The following is a 16,487-nucleotide window of genomic DNA, read 5'->3' as shown; positions in this document are numbered from 1 at the left end:
AATTTATTGGTTGTGGAGAAAAATGTATAATTTAGACTAGGTGGAACTGGCCAGGCCTGATGTCAGTCATCTATGATGACTCCATATCTGGGGAAGGCTTCAGCTCGATCTGACCACCATTTGACTTCTATTCTAAGTCAAAAGTACACATTCCAAACCGTGGACACAATATACCAGTAAAACGGCGTAACCTTGAAGCCGCAGCAAATTCTGTTGATCATACGCTCATTTTGTGTACTATAATGTAGAACATGATTTTACCTCCCCAGATGAAAATGGAGCTGAAAGACCGGGTAGTGCAGAGCCCTTGGAGAGCAATAACCTGCCCCCCTCTAACCCCCAACTCCAGGAAATTGACTTCTCTGAAAGCCAGGAACTGTCTGTAAGTGAGAATCCTGAGAATTTGTGTTAACAGCACTAAATTATATGAGGAATCCTGTGCTCGTTAAAGACGTGCTAGGAGCGCTTTTGGAACAGTATGTCACTTTCCTGCGCAGATGGTTGGAGTGACATGTCCACAAGTGACAAACATTGAGCGAAGTTTTCGCCCAGTGTATGTGTAGCGCTCTGGACATGATGGATTCTGAAATATGCTTTCTGTTGACACAGCCCCTTAATGTGGTTAATGTAGATACTGTAATGGGGACACAGCCCTAAACTAGACAACCATTGCAGAGGTCTTTGCACACTGAGTCCGATGCAATTTTTGTTATTGGTCAATCAATTTTTAACACGCAGGAATCGAACTGGGTGTGAATAATAAATGTACTCACTGTCACAGCCACTCCTCGAACGTGAATTTCAAAATTAAATTTATTTTCGTGCAGATAAAACTGACTCTGTAAGGGGTGTATACGTTTATTTGAACAGCCTCAAACAATAAATACAGAAGTTGACCATGGAGTTACAGTAACATTACTATTTATATTTCTAGGCTGATGATGAGACCCCGATGCCATGCTTGAACTCGACCTTGAATTCCTTGCACGAGGAAGAAGTAGGACTTTAGCTTTGATCATTCCATTTTTCTCTTCACTTTAATTAAATTATAAGGGAATGTACTGTATATATAACCCTTTAATTCTGTGTCTGCAAATGTATCTCCTTTTCTCTTTAGTTGTTCGACAAGGTGGTAATGCTTTCACAGAGGCTATACAGCTTGCAGGTAAGAGACATACCCTTACATCTTTGGTGGTGGTGGGATTTTTATTTACTATTATCTTAAACCTGAACCTAACATTCTGTATATCATTATTCAAGTGTATTTATTGAAGCCATTCAAACTAGGAAAGTATGTGTCATTTTAGAGATCTACAAGCTCATCTTTCTTCTAATCTTTGCTTCTGGTGCTCCCTTAGTCTCGCATGGCCAGACCGTTGCCTCCACAATTTTCAAATGCTTCCTTCATACAGTCTGGAGCACGTAAACTCTGATCATGAGCAAGCGATAAAGCGAATGTGAAGCCCACTTCCGTTTCGACTTTACAGTCGTTCAAATTCATCCTAATATAAATTAAAATCTAAGCATATATAGCTTGCTGCTTTAAAATATATTTTCGTGAACGGAGATTCCAGCTTCCTCTCTCGGTTTTCGGGATGTGTAGTTCCAGACTCTATATAACATTCGGAGACTGGAATAGTTGTCTGGCTACGCGAGACTAGGGGTCCCTGGAACAAATTATTTTTAGATTTGTGGGTGGGGGGGGGGGGGGTTCCGCAGCCAAATCCATATCATTTTGGAGGTTCCTTGACATGAAAGTTGGCGAACCACTGATATACTGTAGCAACATAAGTTTTTCATAACTTTTTAGGATTTAAAACATTCCTAGAACCGGCCTCAGATCTTAATAGTTTAAACTAAGCACTTCACATTTCACATGGCGCAGGCCGTCGTCGCGCACCAGGACAGCCAGCTGGAGGTGCTGCGCGTGGCACTGTCGGAGCGCGAGCAGCGGCCCGCCCGCCACCGTGGCAGCATGCTGCTGGAGCAGGAGAAGCAGCGCAACCTGGAGAAGCAGCGTGAGGAGGCCGCCAACTTCCAGAGGCTGCAGGCCCAGCACCAGCAGGAGCGCAAGCTCTGGGAGAAGGAGCGGGAGCGCCAGCGCGTCCAGGCCGAGCTGCTGCAGGAGCAGCTGCAGCGGCGGGAGGAGGAGTGTCAGCGGCTGGAGGAGCGGCTGGCCTCGGAGCGCTCGGAGCTGGAGGACAACAGGGAGGTCTACCAGCAGAACCTGGCCACGCTGCGCGAGGCCAAGCAGAGGGTGGAGAAGGAGGAGCAGGAGGTGGAGCAGCTGCAGAAGAAGTACAAGAAGCAGCTCGACAACCAGGTGATATATTATGTTTGATGTTAATATTATTTAGATGATTAAAGGTAGGGTTTTTGTTTTTAGTTTTTTTGTTGTTGGTCAAAGCGAAAAAAGAAATTGAAAAAAATAAGTGCTTGCTATAGAGTGTTAAATGGCGGTCTCTCCTGCTCTTTAATAAATTATATAAAGAAAATTGATGGGTTGCCATTAGAGGTCTTCACGGGTCCAATTTGAACTACCCGAACCCAAAAGGACCCGGGGGAAATGGAGCCGGACCCATATGGCCCCGTCTATCATTTGGAATTTGAGAACCGTTACCCGAGCAGCCCCGAGACATGATGGATCTGATCCGAACGGCCCCGCCTGTTATTTGAAAAATTAGATCCGATACCCGAGCAGAACGAGAGATCCGAGATCCGAACCTGTGGCCCCGAAATGAAAGAATGCCAACGTTATTATATTAAGAGTTGTATCAGACGTATTTCTTACCTAACGTCGCCTGGTTGCAGCTGCTGCTGTTGCTGTCAGCGGCGCTGTGCCTCTCGTCAAAAAATTATCTTTTCCCAGACCAGTAAGTCAATGCGGACAGTTTGTAAATACAAATAAATCCATGTTTTCTTTATTCCTTTTTCTTTGGCTAGCCAATGCTAATGTTATCGTTTTCTGTCGCATGTGTTGTTCATTATATCTTTCTGCTTTGAGTGTCCATTTTGCTCTGCAGAGCATGACAACACGCAATGACAACTCCATTGTAAACCATTAACCAAAACGTTACGTTAATATCAACAATCTTTGATAATAATAACAATCCAACTGATACAGTGTTGTTGTAACTGTGAGTGAGTTCTAAACTTCTCACAAGCAATGCATCAGATTACATGCTGCATCTTTAGTGCCATCGTGTGGCGTTATCTATTTGGTGCAGTTCTCTTTCATTCAATCTCGGCCTGACTCGGCTCCACTCGGGTAACAGGAACCGGCGACTTCACTATCAGATACCCGGGAACCGGGGCAGACGGCCCCGGCCCCGGCCCGCCCCGTGGTAAATGCTCGGAAATGGCCCCGTTACCCGGCTCGGGGCAGGTCGGATCGCGGGTAATTTCGGATCTCGGGCAGGTCCGAAGACCTCTACAGCTTCATTTTAATTTTGAGTTCCAATTTTGTCTGCTCATTTCATTGTCATTCCAAATTCGCTTGTTTATCCTGCGAGTTCTCTCTTCTGATTAGATACAAATGCATTTTCTATTCACTAAAGAGCTGAAGAGACAGGGAGACTCCGGTTACTGAACAAACACCATAGCAGTGATTACTATTACTTTAGCAAAATAAAATCACTTACTCTACCATAAGTAAGAATACTCAGAGGTTGACTGATCCTTCAGGGTCACAAATGTAATCTTCACATGTGCACATGAAAAGATCTAATCACAGCATCGCAATGACCATAAATATCAAACAATGCAATCCTAGCTGCCCCTGTGCCCCAGTTTATCTCAAATAGAAATCCATCACTTCCTTTTATAGGTGCGATAAATACTTTTGTTCAGCCAAATCTGGATGGATTAAACTCATCCACCACCATACGGCATCCTCTAAATATCAATGTCCTAATATTTCCTACATTTGGGAGATGGTTTTGTAATAATGGGGTACTAATAGTCAGGGAATTTTAATAAAACCCTGGGAATAAATTCCTTACCAAACAATTTCTTCGCCAATGTGTTCGTAAAGGTGTCTAGTAACATATCTAACAAAGATTGAAATTCAACATCCCTAGCAAAATGTTTGACAGCTAGGGTAATTCTGTGTCTCATTCACTTACTATACACTGTACTATAAGGGAAAAAATCACTCCCAAAAATATGCTTTAAGTTGCATGTTAGGGGTCTAACTATGTGTTTTTAATTATTCTGAATCCATTGCAAGCATTTGTTTTGCACAAAAAACATTCATTGGGCCAAAAACAGATGCAAAGAAACTATGGTTTAGTGATGAGTCATCACTTTTCACAAGGTGTATGGGGTCCATTTCTGGCCCACGGAATGTTTTTCGTGCAAAACAAATGCTTGCAATGGATTCATAATAATTAAAAACACCTAGTTAGACCCCTCACATCCCACTTAAAGCATATTTTTGGGAGTGATTTTTTTCCCTTACAGTATAGTGTATAGTAACTAAGTGAATGAGACCCAGAATTACCTTAGCTGTCAAACATTTTGCTAGGGATGTTGAATTTCAATCTTTGTTAGATATGTTACTAGACATCTTTACGAACACATTGGTGAAGAAATTGTTTGGTAAGGAATTTATTCCCAGATTTGACAGTTATTCTGCTAGTTTTCCCTGACTATAATAAAAGAATTGTACAGGAACAAAACAAAAAAATGTAGGAATAAAGGTGTAACAATGCATGTTTAATTTACTGTATTGTTCAGTATGTTATAGGGGGCTGATGACTAGTGTTGGAAAACAAAATCTGACAAACTGTAATCTTAGTAGTCTTATTTAATGAAAGGGACATTCAGTCAGTCTTCTGTTGCTGTTGGACTACAACTTATTGAAGTTTTTATTTCATCTTTAAGTTGAAGTCATTCATTGGGTTTCGTATATCATTTATTTGCCAAATTCTCCTATCCTATAATTTAATACTTTTCCCTTCCCAGCCCCAAGGATTGACATACTACCACTCGTTCCGAGGGGACGTGGGAAGCCGAGGGGCCCTGATGTCCCACATCCGCGTCCCCACCATCGAGGTGGGCGAGGTGCCCCCGGTGCCGCCCCGCAGGGAGAGCATCAGCCCCCTGCCCGTCAAGGCGGAGGTGCCCATGCACCTGATCAGCACCACCAACCAGTCCCACAAGCCTGCGCCCGTGCAGCAGCAGATCCCCACCAAGCTGGCAGCCCTCGGCAAGGGCAAGGAGAGCAAGAGCTTCAGGAAAGGCTCTCACCAGAGAACACACAGTGCAGGTCAGGAAGACACGGCCGTGTTCACTAATAATCTGGTCTTGTTTCAGTAATGTCTTCCTCATATAATATTCATATTTTAGCCTTTAGAATTACTTTAACCCATTTTAGGCCTAGAGTTATTGAATGCTTTAACCAGTGAAAAATAGCAGATATACAAGCTCACAGCGCGGCACCGAGTGCCGCGCTGCGAGCTTGTAGATCTGCTATTTTTGAAAAAGTTGTGAAAATGTGTGCAAATCTTTGAATATATGTATTTTCAAAGCGAACAGTTGTAACTCAAATTTTGCTTCTGTATATATCTGCTATTTTTCAATAGTTAAAGCATAAAATAATGATACACTATAATGTGTACCCGTTCTAAATCACAATCTTGGACTCTATAACCATGCGCTCATAACATATCTCAAAGTTCATTCATAATTTCTGTCAGATAAATGTCGGCTGACGTTTTGTACTTTTTACTTGTTTTGTAGTAAAAACAGGGCTGCTGCCAGTGGGCACTCAGCAGCCAATCACAGACTTGCTTAACGTGAGTCCGTGATGTGCATGCATCATTATCAGAGACATTAGCTGTAGCTCTGCTGACCTAGTAGTTATGTCTTTCCTCATCCAGCGTCTATTGACATGAGTCAGGTGATACCCATCAGAGTGACTGGTAAAGAGGGAGGGAGTCTACGAGCCAAAAGGAACAGCAGTCCTCAAAGGATCCATCACTCAGGTACTGGTAGTGTACATGAACACAAGCTGTATTTGGCTGAATCATTCTCAATGTCTCTTCTAAAGATCATAATAGAGGGTACAGTATGCGTGTGACATAACCATCATAAAAAAACTACTTTCTGGCCTTGACAGCCCAGCCCATACATCCAAACAGATAGTCCGCCAGTAGCTATGCCCCTCCCGAAAAAGCTTTTGTCCAATGCTAGCTTAGTAACCGGCAGCTTGCCAAGGCTGTTGCCAAGACAAACCTTGGCAAGCAGGAAGTTATTCTAAACTAGCATTGGACAACAGCTTTTTGGAAGGGGCATAGCTACTGGCTAATTGCATTAAATGACGTTACATTAAACTCACTTTGACCACTCGATTTGCATTCAGTTTATGCATACGCATACCCTCTATTGGTCTTGGTGGCAGGTGTCGTGCAACATATTGCTAAACAGAAATCATTTATTTTCAAAGCTAAAAAAAATAGTGCAGTTCATTTGAAATTATTATAGTTTTCATTTAATTGTTAAGAAATTATAAATGTAAATCTGCGTTTAAACAATAAACAAAAACGTCTCTGCTTCAATGTGTGTCCTTCTCCACACAGTGGATCGTTTCACTCCTCCAGGTCCTCCAGGTCCAGCCTCCAGTGTGAAGGCCTCTCAGTCCTTCAGTGTACACAAGAGGAGCAGCGAAGAGCTCCCCCCGGAACCACCTCCGTTCCCCAAAGACGTGATCAAGAGGGAAAAGGAACGCGCAATACCTCCGTTCCCCAAAGACGCGACCAGGAGGGAAAGGGAACACGTAATACCTCCGTTCCCCAAAGACGCGATGAAGAGGGAAAAGGAACGCGTAATATTCCTTTAGAAGTGGGGGCGGCCGAGGCCACGACTCCCATGTTTCTGGACGAGGACCTTGTGTGAAGGCTGATGCAGATGGCAACTGGGAATGATCTGCTTTTAAGACTTAAGGAATTATTCCATGTTCAAGATGTACATTAAGTTTGTATAGCATGAACGTGTGTTCATGCCATACAAGTATCATGATGTGTTATAATTATTGATTTTGGAGGGAAGAACAAGCACAGAAGTACCACTGCCCACATTTTTATAGACGGTATGCAAAATGAAGTTATTTAAGAAGACAATTTTGCCCAATATTGTACATATTGTGGCTTACGCTCTATTTATTTTATACTAATTTGAAAGGTTACTATTAACTTTTGTATTGCCAAAGTCTGTTCCCAGGAGTTTTATGTTTTTGTAAAAAAGAATCATGTCGATAACCATTTGGCACTCGTGTCACCATTGTTTTATTTTATTTTTATTTAATTTTAATGAAGGCTATATGGTGTTATGAGGAAACAAAACAAATATTACTGTTTATGTTGATGTAGCTCTGGAGAGGCAATCGCATATTTCAGAATGGGCAGGAGGATGCTCTTTCAGTCTGTACAGTGATGTTGTAATTTGTGTCTATTGAAAAAAAGTTTAACTTGGTACCCAAATGTCAGTTCTAACTTCTTCCTGCGGTACCCAATTTGACTTATCAGTCTGTAGACTGTGACACAATATTAACACCCATTAGACGGGGGTGCTTGCTTGGTGTTTGAGAGACTATAATGGAATTGGTCCCAAGTCAAAAGGTGTATTGCTTTTAAAGAATGAATGTTGTAAATAATGTGTTTTATCTGATGCAAGTGTTAACAGTCATTAGCATTTAGTTTTCCTCTATTTTGAAAAGCTACTGATAATGTCCTGCTACTGAGTTTCCCGTCACCAGCATATGGGTCTTGGAATAAAACAGTTAAAGATTCCAAAACTTTGAGTACCTTATTTATTAATGAAAGGCTTTGTGTCTTGGTAGCTCAGAGCACAGAAGGTGCTCAATGTAGTAGTAACTATGAAATGTGTTCATTTATTGTTGCCGCACAAGTTGCAAAACAGAATTCCCTTAATATGTGTGACCCGACTCATGAGGAAAAGAAACTGAATCACATGATGCATGTCTCAGAAAAGCCTCCATACTTTAATATCCCTTTTCAGAGGTCCTTGTGGGAATGACATGCATGTCCAGCCATGCAGCACACCTTGATGTAGGCTGTAATAGGTTTACAGATACTGTACAAGCCGTGATAAAACATGCGTTGTGCCATCTCTATCAGCCTGAAGGATGAACCCATTCAGCCACAGAGAGCATGCTCGTAGGCTTTGCTTTTCTCTGCAACGGAGCTTCATTAAACCACACTTCTCGAGGGGGGAGGGGATGAGAGCTGAGGAAATCAGGGGCCTCGATCTGTCCACCAGATCAGACAGAGGGTGGCCTGGGGGGCCTCGGACACACAGACATGCTATTCAGTCAGCAGCAGCAACCTAGCGCTGCTGAGCCTCGATCATGGGGCAATTTACTTTTTTTTTCTGCTGCAGAGAAAAGGACATTCTTGTGCATCACTGTAGCACACAAAGTGATCTTATCTTATCTCACTGTTCGTGCATTGCGTAATGTAGCAACATAACGGCAATGCTTGTATTGGGGGGTTTTGAACAATACTGAACTTAGAGAAATTCACCTCAGAATGCTGTTGGGCACTTTGGATAAATATGTCCTCCAAACATGTTAGGCGTGGTCCTCCTAGCATTGGAGATGGGACTGGTATGAAGCTGCAAGCATTCCAGCCTGTGGAGCACACATTCTGTGGCAGGAAGGCCAGGTTGAAAAAAAGACATTCAGAACTAATGGTGAGACTAAAAACCTCAATTGCACCTTATATGAACAAAAGCAGTGACTATAACTCCCCTGGTTTGGAGGTACTAAAATGCTTTAAAAAAACTGTAATGAGGATTAACACATTTGCACAAAAATGAAGATTACCATATTTATTTGACAAGTAATCCAAGACGTATGTCTTTGACGTGACATAAAAGTCTGCCTGAGCCAATCTCCATTGACTTCCATTACATTATATCATGAAATAATATAATTATTTCATAAAGTATAATAAAACGTTACATTAAGTTAACCTCCACAATTAACAAAAAATCACATCTAGTGTGAAGTGGGTGGTACTATTTATGAGTTTATTTAATTAAGCGTCCTGCGAAGCTTGGCCAATGTGACCCTGGGCGTACAACAAACGTTGGACAAAGCCAGATGTTGGAGCTTAGGTCCTTCCAGGAGCACCGCTCAAACATGGTGGAGGTAGCACTACAGTAAGTTAAACCTCTGTGTGCACAAGAAATATGCTGATTTGTCCAGCAGTTGGTGAGATCAGCTCCAAACACAACAGACCGATAATCAGACATCCTATAGAAGGCTAGCCTTTAACTACCCATGCAAAAAAAAAAAGGATTGTGTGATTGAGAATATGGACAAAACATTAGCTTACATTAGGGACAATGTAGGCCTATATAGTATAAGACCTATAGGCTAATTACAAATCTATTTTGTTGATTCCTTTTTTGTCTTTTTTATTTTGTCTATTTAGGTTTGTAGAGACTGGAAACGGAGAAGAAACACCAAGGACATAGCCTACAGTACACAGTGAGGAGTACAGTGAAGGTTTACATAACAGAGTGTGCACCCTTCAAAATGCAGCCCTAGCTAGGGTAGGGTAGGGCTTTGCCCTGTGAAGTGCACATATCCCAAGATCCATATCACTCCACTCAGTTTTGTTTTCTGTAAATAAATAGGTGCCATGGCATTGGTCCGAAGGTTCATTAGTCCGAATTTGTTAAGAATACTATGCCTAACTCTAACCCTAACCCCAGTAACCCTAACTAAATTCGGACAAATGAACCTTCAGACTAATGAACATTCGGGCAGTCCCCAAGAAATAAAGAAATTAAATGTATCACGCAAATGTTGTTTGGATCAAACCCAACAATTGCGAACATTAGCATTTGTTTATGGACCAAGTTTCTGTTCTCTGCTGTCTTCTCCATTTAAAGCCTTCCTACACACCGGACAGGTGTCATGCATTTCCAGCCATGGCACAATGCAGTCCGAGTGGAAAAGGTGATTACAAGGCAACTGTCTGACTGGCTCGGCCAACCTGAATTCATCCTTACACACTGGACACTCCATGATGTGCTCTGCTTGCTCCTGAGAGATGCGGACTGTTGGGAGAGAGGCTATGCTTTCCTTGTCTGCTGGAGGAGGACCACTGTTCTCAAACTGATCTAACAACTGTGTTAGGATAGCGTCTAAACCTCGCTGTCCATGCACATAGTCCCCTGGATTAGAGTGCAACAAACCCATATGCGACCAGGGTGTAGCTCGAGGCTGCTCTACCGGATGATACCAACGGTACTGATCTGGGTTGCGACTATCCAAATGTCTGTACATGATGTCTTCCTGGTGGTAATGGTGGATATTATCATGGTAGCGGTCCTCAGGGTGACCTCTACGGTCAGGCGAATGGTGCCTGTCCTCTTCCATCAAGAGACGATGGTAGTGGTCAGCGTCATGATAGTGGCGGCGGCTTTGGGCTCTCTGATTAGGCCACCAATTAGATGCTTCAAGGTGATGGTGGCTCTCGATATGGTGACAGAAGTCCATAGTTGGACCATAGTTGGCAGGCCTGCCACTGGAGCTGTGAATAAAACTCCTGGACCGATCCCCTTGCTGAGGCTGGTGTCTGTCCTCATGCTCGTGGAAGCTGTAATGGTGGCATTGGTAGCTGTCATCAGGCAAGGGATGAGAGCTGTCTTTGGACTGATGGTTGACAGCATTATGCTGAGGACGATACGCGTGCCTGTTGTCACGTCGGCTGCCTTCTGGGTGTAGAGACTCATTGCGGACCTCCCGTCGCAGTTGGTAATTGTCCTCTCTCATCCTACATCGCAGTTGGTCAGACTCCTCTCTCATGCTATGAGTGCATTCTGGGACATCATTGAAGACATCTGGTCTGGCCTGCTCATGAACAGAGGTGCGGTGTATGGTACGGCTCCTTCCCCCATAATCATTCAAATATGATGATGATGATGATACCCGTTGCAGCCGGGGATGGTCCACAGCACGGTCCAGATCTCTCTCATCTGGCCTAAACATCTTTGGTTAGGCTTGAATACAGCCTGATGGTCATTTTATGACCTTGATGCAGTGATGTAGACGTGATGTGGACGTCCATATTCAGGCACTGCAGTTGTATTGTGATATTCCACCAGTGATAGATTATCACAATATAACTGCAGTGCCTAAATATGGACGTCTAGATCACCGTCAAATGTTTGTTAAAAATGGGCTTGCCTCGAGTTCCGGTTGTTGATGTCATATTCCTGTACATGCTGCGGAGTCCAACCTGAAATAAAGTGAGAGGCATCGCTGAGCCGTTTACTTCGCCAACATGGGGATCTTGGAGAAAATCGCTGAAATAGAGCGAGAAATTGGTCGAACGCAGAAAAACAAAGCCACTGAGTACCATCTGGGCTTGCTGAAGGCCAAGCTAGCCAAGTACAGAGCTCAGCTGCTAGAGCCTTCTAAGTCAGCAGGTGCCAAAGGAGAGGGTTTCGATGTAATGAAATCTGGCGATGCTCGTGTTGCTCTCATTGGTTTCCCCTCTGTGGGTAAGTCGACCTTCCTTAGCTTGATGACATCAACAGCCAGTGAAGCAGCTAACTATGAATTTACCACCCTCACCTGCATACCTGGTGTCATAGAGTACAAAGGGGCCAACATACAGCTGCTTGATTTGCCTGGAATCATCGAGGGTGCTGCCCAAGGAAAGGGTAGAGGTCGGCAGGTCATTGCTGTTGCCAGGACGGCAGATGTCGTCATCATGATGTTGGACGCCACCAAGGGAGATGTTCAGAGAGCACTTCTAGAAAAAGAGTTAGAATCAGTGGGCATTAGACTCAACAGGGAAAAACCCAATATTTACTTCAAGCCCAAGAAAGGTGGCGGCCTCTCCTACAACTCCACGGTTCCTCTCACCATGTGCTCAGAGAAACTTGTGCAACTTATTCTCCATGAATACAAAATCTTCCATGCAGAGGTCCTGTTCAGGGAGGACAGCACACCTGACGAGTTCATCGACGTCGTCGTCGGAAACAGAGTTTATATGCCTTGCCTATATGTCTACAACAAGGTGGATCAGATCTCCATTGAGGAGGTGAACCGCCTGGCACACAAACCTCACAGCGTTGTCATCAGCTGTGGAATGAGCCTGAACCTGGACTACCTTCTGGAGACGCTGTGGGAATACCTGGCCCTGATCTGCATTTACACCAAGAAGAGAGGAGAGCGTCCAGACTTTTCAGATGCCATCATTATGAGAACAGGAGCTAGTGTAGAACACGTGTGCCATCGAATCCACAGAACTTTAGCCGGCCATTTTAAATATTCCCTGGTTTGGGGCACTAGCACCAAGTACAGCCCTCAGAGGGTGGGACTTACGCACATTATGGAACACGAAGATGTCATTCAGATCGTTAAGAAGTAAACCAGGCCTTCTGATTGTGACCATCTTGTGGGAGGAGCTGGAATGCAAAAAGAAAAGGAAAGACAGTCATTTTCTGAGGGTGTGCATGTTGTGCCACCATGTTGTAGCCCAGACATATGAGTACCATAAAATATATTTTGGGATCATTGCAAATGTATATTTGGCTACATAATTGTCTCAATCAGTCCTAAATATCATCACAGAATTGTCTTCTATCATGTGTATGGGGTGTGTACGTGTGTGTGCTTGTGTACTCGCCATGAGAGCCAGACTCCAAAGGAGTGGTGAAGAGCTCCCAGACAGACATCTCTGCAGGCTTATGGGATGCAGCACATGATGCGTGATAGCCTGGGATCCAGACTGATTTGTTCCGTTCATTCAGTGGATTCTTTCTTTTAGAGGTGTGTGTGCTAAACGCTCCTAAATCTGGCTTTGTCTGTTTGTCCTGTGTAGTCTATCCGGACTGTCATTGGTCAATTGGTGTCTGTTTGTATGGAGAGGGTTACATTGGCCAAGCTTTGCGGGCGCTTTATGAAATTTACTCATAAATAAATTGCACCGCTCACTTCACACTGGGTGTGATTTTTTCTTTCACTTTAGAGCGATCCAATCTGTGAACACAGAGAAAGAAGATATATTTTTGCAGATTTCAACGTATGGCTGCAGTCTGTCCATCCTGGTCCCTGGTGTGACCTTCTCCCCCTTAACCACTGCACATAGACATGAGAGCTCAGTTAAAGTACAGACTACACAGTATGTCAGAGAAGGTTGGACTTCCATGCGAGTGCCTTCCTAACTTTAAGGTGCTAGGAACGGTCTCTCTCTCTGGACCCCACTTTGAGACATGTGGCCCCTGTCCTGTGGTTCTCCTTAACAAATAGGCAAACCAGAATAAATACACTTACTCCAAGTTGACATGATTACAAAATGTACCATGATCATTTGAGGTCTCTAAAATGTCCACGATTTACCAACTTTCTTTTTGGATTTTCAGAAATAACATACTGTATCTAGGATTTACATGCTGTGGGAACCCTGATAAAAGAATAACAAAGAAATATTGATTCTGCTCTTAAAGAATTAAGAATTTTGTTCTAGCAAGAACCAGTAAGACTCCCTAATCGGGAGATAAGCGACCGTCAGGTCGCAGCGTGATTTTAGGGCAAAATGTGTAGGAGCATTGTCCAAAAAATGTGTTTGAAAAAATATATGGGACAGATCCATGTTGATGACATGAGTGTAGACATACTGTGTACCGATTTGCGTAATTTTAGGGCAAAATCTGTAGGGGCAGTGTCCAAAAATGTGTTTGAAAAAGTCGGCCTGATGGCGGCGCTATATGGGACAGATCAATGTTGATGGCATGAGTGTAGACATACTGTGTACCGATTTGCGTGATTTTAGGGCAAAATCTGTAGGAGCAGTGTCCAAAAATGTGTTTGAAAAAATGGGCCTGATGGTGGCGCTATATGGGACAGATCCATGTTGATGACATGAGTGTAGACATACTCACCCAGTTAAAAGAGTTATCTGTTCATGTTGCCGATGGTAATACAGTGGAAGTTGACCAGTCGGTTATCTGCTTCTGGCTGAGAAAGTGAAACTGTGGGGACAATGAGACATGGAAATTACATTATGTTGCTGTCGGGCTGAAACCTCCATATTCTAATTTTTTGAGTTTTTTCGTAAATTAATGCCCTACTTGATTATACTACAGCGTCACACAAAATCATCAAAAGTAGCAGATCCACAAGCTCGAAGCGCGGCACGAAGCGAATAACAGAACATTGACTTTGGACTTTTGCCTCACAGTGTGGTTTTGTGTGGTGTCTCCCCAGTCACTGCTGTTTTAAGCTTAGATCTGCTACTTTTTTCACTTTTTTTCTTTTTTGGAATCCTGAAGAGCCACAATTTTGGACATTTGTATGTGTTTCATCTCGTTGTTAAAATGTTTAAAAAAATATTCCAAAATGTTCACTTTTATTTTTAAAGATTTTTTCTTTTTTAATGGTTGATCTACTATTGTTTTAGATCAGCTATTTTCAAAAAGCTCATATAGCCTATATGTGCGACCAAAGGTTGCAGTATACCATGAGCAATGTCGTAGCTTGTCCTTCCGTCCATCCTTCCGTACAGGAAGTGATGTCACGTGACATCACCTCATCAAAGATCATAAACCCTGGATATTCATACTGTCACTGTGACATCACAGGTGATATCACAGTGACAGTCATATATGGGTATATCCCTTTTATGCCCATATATGAAGATCCCTGATGTCATTGATATATATCACTGGCCAGATGGCAAAGGCATGGCCCATATCTGTGTGGCTGGTTCAGATAGGGATCACCATGTATGGGCATAAAATATGTTTCATGTATATGCATACATATTATACATATTTTATTATTAATAAAGGATTAAATAAAATAAAAAGTCCATATATGGTCATTCCAGGAAAACAAAATCCCTTTTATGCCCATATTTGTAGATTTCTGATGTCATCAATCCCAGGCCGAAAACGTTAATATTAAGTCCATATACAGTATATGGATATATATTAACCAGTAAGACTCCCTAATCGGGAGATAAGCGACCGTTGGTCGCTTATCTCCACAAATAGGCCAAAAGTTTGTTTTACCTATTATTACACTCTATGTGAACATTTACATCAACAAATCCCAAGTACTATGCAGAACGACCCATTTCAAGTTTTTAATGTACAACAATATTTAGAAAATAGGTCTACAAGCTGACAGTCCTCGTCCCTTATATTCCCATAGGTTATATGGAGATCTCAGTGTTTGTCAGTCCTTGTTCATTTATGCCCATATATGGACATCTCTATATCTACTGTAACAGTCCTTGTCCCTTTATGCCCATATATGGAGATCTCTTAACTGTAAGTCCTTGTCCCTTTTATGCCCATATATGGATATTCCTGATGTCATCAGTATATGAACATATATGGGCTTTCTGATATGCCCATATATGGAGATCTCTTAACTGTAAGCCCTTGTCCCTTTTATGCCCATATATGGATATCCCTGATGTCATCCGTATATGCCCATATATGGGCTTTCTAATATGCCCATATATGGAGATCTCTGTATCTCCATATATGGGTATAAAAGGATACTTCAGGTCTGACATCAGGTTTGTTTATATTGGGTTGCTAGGTTTGACATCACAAACTCTATGGGCCATCTGACCTAGAAATCTATATTTGGGCATAGATGACTCATCGTGACCTCATCACACGTCGACCGCACGTGTGACGTGCGGTCGACCGCACGTGTGACCGACGGACGGCCGGTGGAGGTTTTCATACTAAACTGCGACCTTACGGTCGCAACTAAACTGCGACCTTACGGTCGCAATAAAGGATAAAATAAATACAATTTTGTAATTTGGTAATGCCCATATATGGGCATGTTTTGACATAACATTGTTGACTATCATGCAGGGGTCTCCATATAGTGAGTAACTGGTCCCATATACAGTACATCACTGGCCAGATGGCCATGAATTGGCACGACCTCGCCCTTGGTCGCAGGTCACCCTGAGGTGTCTTACTAGTTACCATGGTTAGGGTTAGTTGATAAACTCACGTGCAGGCCGAGTATCCACGTCATGTCGACATTGATTGGCCCAACACACAACGTCACGGCTCCGCGGATTGGCTTAGCTTGTGTGACGTCACGTCGGCCGTCCGAATAAAAACGCGCAGCGTGCACGTTCTAGCTTCACTCTGCTATTTCTCACCGACTAACAGAGTTGATCTACTGGAACAACAGCTAATTCTTCACAATGGGGAACAGCAACAGCACAGTTAAACCTCCTGCATCCAGCAAGGGCAGGTCAGCCAAGGGTGAACCACCAGCAGCTGAAGATGCAGGGACCTTCACCTCAGAGGAGGTTCAAAACATCACTATACCACCTCCATCACCTCCAGCTCAGGATGAACCACAGGCAGCTGAAGATGCAGGGACTTTCGCGCCATGGAAAACTCCTCAGAGTTTTGCAAAGAACAGGATAGCCTTCAAAGTGGTGAACAGGGATGCTGCTGCT

General features: G+C 43.1%; 2 protein-coding genes across 2 annotated transcripts in view; both read left to right on the top strand.

Moving 5' to 3' along the window:
* Nucleotides 1–7,751, top strand: part of arhgef18a (rho/rac guanine nucleotide exchange factor (GEF) 18a) — a 32,519-nt gene extending 24,768 nt beyond the window's left edge. Inside the window, exons 16-22 of the mRNA XM_080726592.1 lie at nucleotides 270–382; nucleotides 935–997; nucleotides 1,118–1,165; nucleotides 1,886–2,323; nucleotides 4,966–5,269; nucleotides 5,883–5,987; nucleotides 6,582–7,751. Coding sequence (XP_080582718.1) covers nucleotides 270–382; nucleotides 935–997; nucleotides 1,118–1,165; nucleotides 1,886–2,323; nucleotides 4,966–5,269; nucleotides 5,883–5,987; nucleotides 6,582–6,841 — 1,331 coding nt within the window. The 3' untranslated portion in view covers nucleotides 6,842–7,751. The remainder of the gene's footprint in view (nucleotides 1–269; nucleotides 383–934; nucleotides 998–1,117; nucleotides 1,166–1,885; nucleotides 2,324–4,965; nucleotides 5,270–5,882; nucleotides 5,988–6,581) is intronic.
* Nucleotides 7,752–11,318: 3,567 nt separating this feature from the next.
* LOC308285748 (developmentally-regulated GTP-binding protein 2-like) lies at nucleotides 11,319–12,413 on the top strand (the record flags this gene model as incomplete). The annotated part of the gene is made up of 1 exon (XM_080726599.1): nucleotides 11,319–12,413. The coding sequence occupies one exon, from the start codon at nucleotides 11,319–11,321 to the stop codon at nucleotides 12,411–12,413; it is 1,095 nt and encodes a 364-aa protein (XP_080582725.1).
* Between the last annotated feature and the right edge of the window lie 4,074 nt (nucleotides 12,414–16,487).

The sequence above is a fragment of the Nannobrachium achirus genome (genome assembly GCF_963921795.1).
Source record: "Nannobrachium achirus genome assembly, chromosome: 5".
Lineage (NCBI taxonomy): Eukaryota > Metazoa > Chordata > Actinopteri > Myctophiformes > Myctophidae > Nannobrachium > Nannobrachium achirus.
The sequence above is the reverse complement of the archived record's forward strand: the minus strand, read 5'-3'. Positions and strand labels throughout refer to the sequence as shown.